At 38.3% G+C, this 11,199-nt stretch overlaps 1 protein-coding gene across 1 annotated transcript in view; it reads left to right on the top strand.

Annotated features, from left to right (window-relative positions):
• The first annotated feature begins 1,007 nt into the window (after positions 1-1,007).
• Positions 1,008-11,199, top strand: part of adgrg7.1 (adhesion G protein-coupled receptor G7, tandem duplicate 1) — a 12,357-nt gene continuing 2,165 nt past the window's right edge. Inside the window, exons 1-13 of the mRNA XM_060859503.1 lie at positions 1,008-1,050; positions 2,753-3,625; positions 4,230-4,322; positions 4,970-5,073; positions 5,212-5,358; positions 6,291-6,382; positions 6,720-6,850; positions 7,398-7,514; positions 8,927-9,156; positions 9,235-9,390; positions 9,841-9,953; positions 10,720-11,042; positions 11,125-11,199. The exon at positions 11,125-11,199 is cut by the window's right edge and continues 7 nt beyond it. Coding sequence (XP_060715486.1) covers positions 1,017-1,050; positions 2,753-3,625; positions 4,230-4,322; positions 4,970-5,073; positions 5,212-5,358; positions 6,291-6,382; positions 6,720-6,850; positions 7,398-7,514; positions 8,927-9,156; positions 9,235-9,390; positions 9,841-9,953; positions 10,720-11,042; positions 11,125-11,199 — 2,488 coding nt within the window. The 5' untranslated portion in view covers positions 1,008-1,016. The remainder of the gene's footprint in view (positions 1,051-2,752; positions 3,626-4,229; positions 4,323-4,969; positions 5,074-5,211; positions 5,359-6,290; positions 6,383-6,719; positions 6,851-7,397; positions 7,515-8,926; positions 9,157-9,234; positions 9,391-9,840; positions 9,954-10,719; positions 11,043-11,124) is intronic.

Below are 11,199 nucleotides of genomic sequence, written 5' to 3'. Positions count from 1 at the left end.
CCAACAAATAAATCGAACAATTTGTGTTATTTTTGTTGATTTTTTTTTTCCCCATTCATCACCCAATGCGTTTATCCACCATCTGTGTGTGTGTATGGTCAGTTGTGTGATGTCACAGACTGCAGGTGGAGACGATTGCAAGTGCCATTCAATGAAGATAAAAAAAAAAAAAAACACAACAAGCTTAATATGAAATTCTAAAAACAAACCCACACAGATTGCAAGCGATACCGAGGCACACACTAGCCTCATACCTCCGGGGATTAGTGGGCCATCCTGCTTGTACAGAGTTCGCGTTTCCTGCCCTGGCCGTCGTACGCTGACTAGCATTTCTAAATTCTCAGTAGTGTGCGTGTTAGGATAAACAATACAGAAAATGGATGGATAAATATGTGACATGAAGCATACTGGAGCTGCTGGTGTACAGTAAATGCCAAATGCTGAATGCCAAATGCATTTACAGCCGAATGCTGTAAATGTAAATGATGGATAGTGTAGTTCTGCTGGCGCCATCATAGCAATTTGAGGTTGCACTGAGATCCTGAACACATTTCAAAAGTTGTCATTATTCAATTCACAATACCAATGTTTTAGCACTTAAAAAGGCTGAACATTCTTTTACCATTCATTTAATTTTCGATTTGTTAACCTCAAAATGAACTGACCTTCAACTGGTGGAACCTGCAAGAGACAAGAAAATCCATGAGAAGGTTTCCAAACTTATTCCCGAGTGCATTAGAGGGACATGGGCCAAACATCTGAACCGGCACCAGCTTAAAACTCGAGCTACAAATAAATATTCCAAAGTTGTTAGTTTTTGCTCTGCCTTAAGAAGAAAACAATATACTTAAATAACGTTATTCAATGCCACAATAGATTTGACTGTTGCACTGTTTACTGAGAAGAATTCCATGTTATCTCTGTTGCATATCTAGATCCATAGAATGCAAATAGTTATATAAGTGTAGGACTTCTAACTAAGCCTCAATACTGGATTCCACTACCAGCTGTCCAACATGATGGACCTCTGCTTGTTAATTCTTGCTTTAGGTAAGTCTTATTCTTCAATATTAGTATTCAATAACAGCCTTACTATGTAATACCAATCCCATCACACCACGGGTCACAATGTAGTCCTAGAGGAGCTCGGTCCTTCGCTAATCGTCTAACGGCAGGAAGCCGTACGCCTTCGCAACCAAAGAAACAAAACCAAAAATGTTCAGGACCAAAAAACTATTCTTTAAAGTGTTCTTGAAAATTCAAATTAAGGTGTCAGGGATTAATATTTTTCATTAAAATGAAAATATTCCAAAAATTCCTATAACTCCATTTATGTATATTTTTTATTCAGTTCAAATTTAAAATTGTCAACTGACAGATAAATGTCTAGTAAAATTATGGTTTGTAGTGTGATATATGTATATATATATATATATATATATATATATATATATATATATATATATATATATATATATATATATACACGTATACATACATACATACATACTGTATATATATATATATATATATATATATATATATATATATATATATATATAAACACTACAAAATGTGAACAAAGAGGGGCAAATACTTACACAGTGCATCATGGTAAGGTTTTACATGGTTCCTATTATAGAAAACCGTTCATTAGCTTAGATCAGTTTGTTCTTATTTTAGATTTAAAAAAATAAATGATATTTAACGTAAACTCTTCGGGATTTTCAACATCTGGTTCCGGGTTTTACACAAGGTTTATTCGATGTGTTGGAAATGTTGCCAGCTCACAGGAAAGACGATTGTGATTTAATTTATTATTATTATTTATTTTAAACATAATTATCTTTACTGGAAATCAAAGAGGAAAGAAATAGTTTTAGCCTTCAGGGCATATGCATTGTGTTCAGATGCAAAGTTTGGACTCATTTGCCTGCCTATGTAAACATGATGAAAGGGTAACATTCAAGTCAAGTCAAGAAGCTTTTATACATTTCAACTATATATAGCTGACGCAGTACATAGTGAAACGAGACGATGTTTCTCCAGGACCATGGTGTTACATAGAACACAGACAGAGCTAAGGACTTAAGTTAAGTTAGTCCTAGCCACATAAAAATACATCTGTGAAAACTGGTGCTAACAGTAGAGACTGTAAAAAAAAACAATACAAACAAAACAGTACAAGACAATACACAAAAAAGCAGCGCTGACCAAAGTATATACTGTATAGACTATAGTACATGTGCAAAAATACAGGAATGAACTCCTAATATAATGATATGAGGTATGTAATGAGTTGTGCAAAACAGCAATTGACTGAATGTGTAAGACAGCATGTGTAAATAGCAAAGTACAAACAGAGTGTAAAACAGCATTGACTTAGCTAACTAGACTTTTATAGAGAGACTGGATTTTACAGATTTTTCTGGCAGAGTTGAAAATATATAAAAACATTTCCACATCATATTGGTGTAATATATAAATAGTTTGTTAAGGTTGGCATTAAAGTATGTTTAACACTTTTTGTGCATTAATAAATGTAAATGATGTTAGCATCAATCAGACTAGCATGAACCTAAATGGACCACCATTTAGTAAATAATATGAGGTCTTACAGTAAATGGTGATTGAAACAGAATTACTTCAGAGAAGAGAACATTTTACAGCACCTACAATATCTATAGGGCAGAATGTAGAAGTGTGATGTAGAACCAAGCGTCATGTTTATTCTTGCCTTCTGTAAACGCAGTGATGGCAGTGAGTGGGAACATCACTTCCACCAATCTGAACACCACCATGTCCACCATTACCACCACCACCGTTGTGGCTGCTACCACCGAGACCCCACCACTGATCCTCCCCACCACTACCACCACCACTGTTGTGGCTGCAACCAATCTCACCACCAATACCACCAGCACAGTTGTGGCTCCAACCAATCTCACCACCACTACCACCACCACCGTTGTGGCTCCAACCAATCTCAACCCCAATACCACCACCACCGTAGTGGATGCAACCAATCTCACCACCAATGCCACCAGCACAGTCGTGGCTCCAACCAATCTCTCCACCAATACCACCACCACCGTTGTGGCTGCAACCAATCTCACCACCACAGTTGTGGCTCCAACCAATCTCACCACCACTACCACCACCACAGTTGTGGCTCCAACCAATCTCTCCACCAATACCACCACCACCACTGTTGTGGTTGCAACCAATCTCACCACCAATGCCACCAGCACAGTCGTGGCTCCAACCAATCTCTCCACCAATACCACCACCACCACCGTTGTGGCTGCAACCAATCTCACCACCACTACCACCACCACAGTTGTGGCTCCAACCAATCTCTCCACCAATACCACCACCACCACCGTTGTGGCTGCAACCAATCTCACCACCACTACCACCACCACCACAGTTGTGGCTCCAACCAATCTCACCACCACTACCTCCACCACAGTTGTGGCTCTAACCAATCTGACCACCAATACCGCCACCACCAGCAGCATGGTAACCAACAACACGTTGATCCTGTTGTGTCAGAATGGTGGTAAACCAACTAACAATTTGTGCATCTGTCCTGATACTTTCACCGGGCAACTCTGTGAGAAACGTATGTCCTTTTCCATTTCCATCATCTTATTACAATAGAGAAAAAGTTCTTTTAATCAAGTGTAAAAATGTTTAGTAACCTTTAGTTGAGGGATAAAGGAGTCTCCAGTGTCAGTCCCAGCAGTGAACTGAAATGCTAATAGAAGCTAACTTCCACAAAACTACACACAACTATAAACAGAACAAAAAAACCCCCAAATGTTTCAGAAATGGTGTGGGATAAAAACTAATAAAACGCCTTGTTGTGTTTTATTCTGTTGTATAAATGAACATGGTAATTTGGCAATATTTAAGGCAATGTTGTCCATTGTTAAAAGTGCTATACAAATAAATTAAACTGAATTGAAATTCAATTTCTGCAACTGTCTGCAAAACCATTCCCTTTTTGAGGGGTTGGCTTTTCTGTGCACCTCATTTGTAGCAAAGAAGGTGAAAATGATTCACAGTCGCTCTTGCTTCTGGACACGTTGATTTCCTTCGGGTTTTACTTGGGGTGATACTATGACTCTTCATTTTTTGAGCAGTGTTTTCTTCTTTTGTTTTTTTTTTTTGTTAATGAAAATATTTGAGCCATGTTTTACATTACAGTTTGTCATTTCCTTCAGCAAACGTCTGTGATGGAACATCCATGTTTCCCAAGACCTTTATTGGACAAGCGGCCTACTCAAAAGACGTGTGTCCTCCAAATAGTGTTAACGGTAAAGAATTTCAGTGGTCAAGCAATTCACAAAGAACAAAAAACAAAAAACAACCCCCCCCCAATAAATAAATAAATAAATAAATAAATAAATAATTATTTTGTAAAATTTTTATTTCTTTCAAGAGTTCATTGTTTTGAAAATGAATGTAGTTAAATCAGTCTTTTTATTTTAAGGGTTTGGGGATCAGATAAATGTTTTGTTTTGGTATTTTCTAGTATTTTAAATCTAAAGATTAAATCAAAATCTTAAATGCTAAGTATAAATATAAATATTTAAATGTTAAATCTAAAGCATAAATATGAAACATATACGTAAATCTTGATTGTGATTGAACATAAAGAAGACATTAAAAGTAAACAGAATGTAAAGAATTTTCTTCATAATCTAATCCATAATCTAATCTAATCTAATCTAATCTAATTTGATTGTCACCAAACAATCGTGAAGATATACCTTTGTTGGAATTAAATCCAGTATGTCTCCCCAGGAACAGGTGCTGATGCTCCCAGTGGATTTGAAAGTGCATGGCCCTGTTAATTGCTGATTGCAGCTATTATTATAATCATTATTATTAATGTCACTTTATTAAAACTTTTAGCTGATAAATTTCAGTTTTGTTTTTCTCTGTTTGTTAACTATGTAAGCCGGATTTCCAATCGCCACAACTTGGTGCATGAATGAAAATCGCAGTTTTGCTACACCTCAAATGCTGGAATGTAGCCTGACCCTTGATAAAATCGATACAGATGTGAGTAAATTACTGCATTTATTATGCGTTTGCACATAAAAACTCCATATTTCTAATGTTTTATATTAACATTAAAAAAATATGAGAGATACAAGTTTTTAGAAGTTGAATGAAGTCCTATTCATTTTTTTATTTTAGCTTTCAAAAGCCACTCCTGATATATCAAAGACTTTGGCCTCCAGCACCCAAATCCTCACGTCCATACCGAAGAAGCTAACCTCGCAAAACATCAGCTCGGCTGCAAAGATAGTCAGCAATCTGCTCTCAAACGAAAGCAGCACTCAGGTATGGCTCATTTCATCGACCGCAATGTTGCACCACATGATGTAGACCTTGGGTGAATCCTTGATTACGCAATTTTTTATGCTCCGTTCACACACAATGATTTTATTGCTACAAGTTGCCAGTCGCCGTAGTATGGCGTCTCCAGTAGTTGTTCCTACTACTGGTTGCCATGGTAATAATGTTTATTAGCAGGTGGCTCAACTAGCATTCAACGCCAGTTCTCCTGCCCCTAAAAATTAAACGTTCTGAATGGAGATTTGGCGATCTGGAGGGATATAGAATATGTCTTTATAATTCAATGATCTAAGGAAACATATTGGAGTTTAACCAGATTTCTTAACTATGAGGTTCTTTTTTTTTTTTTAAATATACACATTAAATCGAGGTAAACTTACTTTCAGCTTTCAGTTTATAATTTTGTAGAACAGAGTTGTACTTTGGGGGCACGGTGGCTTAGTGGTTAGCACGTTCGCCTCACACCTCCAGGGTTGGGGGTTCGATTCCCGCTTCCGCCTTGTGTGTGTGTGGAGTTTGCATGTTCTCCCCGTGCCTCGGGGGTTTCCTCTGGGTCCAAAGACTTGCATGGTAGGTTGATTGGCATCTCTGGAAAATTGTCCGTAGTGTGTGATTGCGTGAGTGAATGAGAGTGTGTGTGTGTGCCCTGTGATGGGTTGGCACTCCGTCCAGGGTGTATCCTGCCTTGATGCCCGATGACTCCTGAGAGGCACAGGCTCCCCGTGACCCGAGGTAGTTTGGATAAGTGGTAGAAGATGAATGAATGAATGAGTTGTACTTCATCATCATCTATACCACTGAAAAAATAACAAAAGAACTAACCTTTTTCTATCCAATGTTTGTCAGGATTCCTGCATTGTATATTTCAACTGATACACCTAATAAGCCATAGAATTTTTTGTTTTTTTCTCCATCAGGACATCTACCTTGCCTCTATCACCACAGTTAGCCAGCTCCTTAACGCTAGCAGTGAGCAGTTGAACAGCATCACTTCTGAGTCCATCAGCAAGTACTGAATTAATGCTTTCTTTCTTTACTGAGGCTAGCATGACCTGCTTAGCTATTTCGATTGCCTCTTAATTTATGATAAAAATCTCACAGCGTTACTTCAGAATATATGTGTAATCTGAGAACTTTAAGAAGTTTGCAGAGCATTTGTGGAGCATGTAGCTCTTTAAAAAGCAAGAAATGGAGTAAAAAAGCACAACAGGATCTAACAAACGGACAGGATGTGACAGGAAGTACAGTAAATACACTATGTAACCTTAGATGTCAGAAACAAGGTCAGTGTGTGTGTGTGTGTGTGTGTGTGTGTGTGTGTGTGTGTGTGTGTTCTTTATCTTCAGTCTCACCCAGACATTGCAGAAGTTTTCCCTGACACAAAGTGATAATGGATTACAAATTGTACAGCCGAACATCGCCATCCAGTCAGTCAAAGTGTCCAAAAGTTCAAAAATCCAAATGACTGTTTATTCAGGTTTGTGTGGTATCCATCTATCTATCTATCTATCTATCTATCTATCTATCTATCTATCTATCTATCTATCTATCTATCTATCTATCGCTTGAGTAAAATAACTTATTTGTCCAAACCTGTAACCCAGGTTTCATTTCATTTCAAATAAATAAATAATATCTCTCTCTCTCTCTCTCTCTCTCTCTCTCTCTCTCTCTCCCTCTCTCTCTCTCTCTCTCTCTCTCTCTATATATATATATATATAAATATATATATATATATATATATATATATATATATATATATACATACAATAATCTTGAATAAATATATATATATATACAGTATTTTTTAAATGTATTTATTTATTCAAGAAATAGAAATTCTTACTTATTCATTTATTCTTTGTGAAATTTGATCAAATTCTATTTACAATGCAATTTTTCCCTCTGTGTATATCTTCAGTAGTAACAAAACTTCCTGGAACTCAATCTAAACCCAACGTTCCCTCTCAAACATTTAATTCTCTTTTTTTCCCTCTTCTTTTTTTATTCAATTCTCTCAATAGCTTTAAACTCTCAAGATTCGCACAGCTTGTCAGCCAACAGAATAAAGATAAATAACTCCTTCGATATTCAGAATAGTCTTCCCTTCAATGTCCAGATGAACATCAGCCTTTCACAAGGTATGGTATTGTACAGCACCGATAGACCAGTATTCTCACCTCACACCCAGTGTTCCCTGGAATAGGCTCCGAGTTTACTGTGACTTTGACTGGAAGTTAAGCCATGAAGTTAATTGTGTGTACAATATACTGGGAATACTGGGCTTTAATACACACTTGAAGATCACACTGTAATGAAGTATAAAAGTCAGTTAAATAAAGTCGCACTGTGGCGCTCGGACTTTAAAGGTTGCACATCGGCGTCCGATCCCACTCAGCCGTTCAGTGTCGGATCAGAGCATGTGCTCACATGTTTATGGTGGCCGAGAAGTGCAAAACAAATTAACAAATCCGAAAACACATTAAAAAATCCCAAAACAAATTAACAAATCAGAAATTTGTTTTGGGATTTGTTAATGTATTTTCAGATTTGTTAATTTGTTTTCGGATTTATTAAATTGTTTTCGGATTTGTTAATTTGTTTTCGGATTTGTTAATGTGTTTTCGGATTTGTTAATGTGTTTTGGGATTTGTTAATGTATTTTCAGATTTGTTAATTTGTTTTCAGATTTGTTAATTTGTTTTCGGATTTGTTAATGTGTTTTCAAATTTGTTAATGTGTTTTCGGATTTGTTAATGTGTTTTCGGATTTGTTAATATGTTTTCGGATTTGTTAATTTGTTTTCGGATTTGTTAATGTGTTTTTTCGGATTTGTTAATGTGTTTTCGGATTTGTTAATTTGTTTTCGGATTTGTTCATGTGTTTTCGGATTTGTTAATTTGTTTTCGGATTTTTTAATGTGTTTTCGGATTTGTTAATGTTTTTTCGGATTTGTTAAATTGTTTTCGGATTTGTTAATTTGTTTTCGGATTTGTTAATGTGTTTTGCACTTCTCGGCCACCGTACATGTTGGCTCACAGAGACCTGATCTAAACTGTTATTCGAGCAACACTGGCTTGAAGTTTAAGGCTCTGGGTTACAGGTCAGGGGTTAAAGCCTCAGCACAACTACTCTTTTAAACCTCTTTTAAACTCTCCTCCCACTCTTTTAAACCTCTCTGCTTGAGGGGGCTGTACCACAGATAACCCTGCACTCTGATCTCAGGTATGGAAGTAATCTTCTTCTATTCCAATTTCATGGGCCCACTAAATTGTTTGGATACTTTGGCTTGGTCATAGTCAACACGGACCTACATCTGCTGCTAAGGATGGACCAAAAGAAACCATGAACATGGCTTTAGACTGCAGTTGCCACAAACAGTTTGCTCCAACAGTGAACAGTTGATAACTTCAATCTGAGAGACTTTATGTTCAAACCAATATGAATTTCCTAGTTGCACTCAGGAACAGAGAATTAAGAACTTGTAGTATCTTGCTGAAATTTTAAAGTTCCTTTTCCATTTCCTTTTTTTTTCTTTTATTTGAATTGACAGACAACGAAGACACCAAAATTGGCTTTGTGCTCTACAATAATGATGAGTTCTTCAAATCCCAGGTCTTCAAACCTTCGTTGGGCCTCAAGAGACCAGTGATAAGTGGACACATGGCTGAGGATGAGTGTACACATGAAAGTGGACACGTGGCTGAGGATGAGTGTACACATGGAAGTGGACACGTGGCTGAGGACAAAGTCCTGAATGTTCAGTTCACGATGCAGGACCAGGTACGAGATTACCTCATCGTTGACTTGTACAAGAGATGTTGTGATGTCACAGTTCACAGTTCTGATGCATTTTTGCAGGAAACACCTAGTAGGATCCACGATTTCGCCTGCGTGTTTTGGGACTACGAGCTGAAAGACTGGAGTACAAAAGGCTGCAAAAAAATCGTGGCTGCTAATAATTTCTGTAAATGTGAAAAACATTTCACAACATTTGCCAACTTCGCCATGTTGATGGTGAGATTAGATTCATATCATTAGCACTAATTCCTGAATTACGATATAAGACACCAAACTGTGCTCCTGTTGTAGGCCTTTTTTTAAAAAAAAATCTTTTACTGTTCTCATCTTAATGTTCATATTTACGTACCAAATCCTGTCACACCTCCAAATCTCCATAAAAGGCAAAGCCTCCAGTAGTAATGCAGCAGAGCGTCGGCTACCACAGCCGACACGCCATTTTTCGATTCGATTTGTTTTAGATCACTCGTGACATTGCGTCAAGCAATACGTCATGAATTTAAATATCAGACACTGTACTGTTCCTGTACTGTTCCTAGGCCTTATATCACAAAATCTTAATATCATTATAAACTCTGAAGAGTTTGTTATAACAATTACTGTACAGCTGGAATTCAAATGAGTCGATTCAACATCATCAAGTGTCCTTAATGGTTGTTTATGCAGACGTACCGCTCCGACCCCAAAATCAGCCAGGGTTTAGCCACGGTCAGTAAAATCGGCTGTGCTATGTCTGTCGTGGGGTTGATCATCACCGTGATCTTCCAGATCCTGACCAGGTGAGCGGAGTGAAATAAAAGGCATTTTACTAATTTATACTGTTTTACCAGGGGCACGGTGGCTTAGTGGTTAGCACGTTCGCCTCACACCTCCAGGGTTGGGGGTTCGATTCCCGCCTTTGCCTTGTGTGTGTGGAGTTTGCATGTTCTCCCCGTGCCTTTGGGGTTTCCTCCGGGTACTCCGGTTTCCTCCCCTGGTCCAAAGACATGCATGGTAGGTTGATTGGCATTTCTGGAAAATTGTCTGTAGTGTGTGAGTGAATGAGAGTGTGTGTGTGTCCTGCGATGGGTTGGCACTCCGTCCAGGGTGTATCCTGTCTTGATGCCCGATGATGCCTGAGATCCCCGTGGCTCCCCGTGACCCGAGGTAGTTCGGATAAGCGGTAGAAGATGAATGAGTGAATGAATGAATACTGTTTTACCTGGAGCACGGAGACTATTTCCGTCAGTTGCTAAAGCATGAGTAGCTGACACATTAATGTCAGTTCCTGATCCTGAGTAAGAATGTGTACAGAAAATCTGAATCACCCAAAATCATTAATGTGCTTGTAACGAGATGTGCACTTGATCTTCGATTATTTTAAGCAGTTAATTTATTTCAAACATGCATATGGCTCTTCTCGTTGTCTTCTTTCTGTCTCTGCCGTTATCACTGTCACTGACAATAAAACCAGAGCTGAAAACCACCACATTAAAGCAAATACAATCACAACATTTTTTGTGTTATGTTGCCTTAATTACTGCTGATTTCTGATCCTCCACACAGAAAGTCAAGAAGATCCAGTCCTACCATCCTCCTGGTCAGCATCTGTGTGTCTATGCTCATCGTCTACCTCCTCTTCATCTTTGGGATTCGGATCATGGACTCAGGCTCTAATCCTACTGGAGAGAATGTCATCCCTGTGTCTGATTTCTATACAAAGCCAGACTATGGGCCATGTACGGCGTACGCCGTCCTCCTCCACTACTTCCTGTTAGCGACGTTCACCTGGAGCACGCTGTACTCCGCGCACATCTTCCTCTTGATCAAAAATACCATCTCGGGGCCACCGCAATACTTCATGGCCTTGTCTGTCGTCGTGGGGTGGGGTGAGAGACGGCGGTTTAACACAAGTGTGCTGATGTGGCAACTAGAATTCTCAGAGTTTGAAATTCTCTTCTCCATCTCCAGGTCTTCCTGCGATGGTGGTTGGAATCTCTTTAGTAATCAGCTACCGGGTTGAAAACCCATTAAACTACAGACAGG

Source organism: Tachysurus vachellii, chromosome 23 (assembly GCF_030014155.1).
Source record: "Tachysurus vachellii isolate PV-2020 chromosome 23, HZAU_Pvac_v1, whole genome shotgun sequence".
NCBI lineage: Eukaryota > Metazoa > Chordata > Actinopteri > Siluriformes > Bagridae > Tachysurus > Tachysurus vachellii.
Note: the sequence above shows the minus strand (reverse complement) of the source record. Positions and strands in the feature narration are given on the sequence as shown.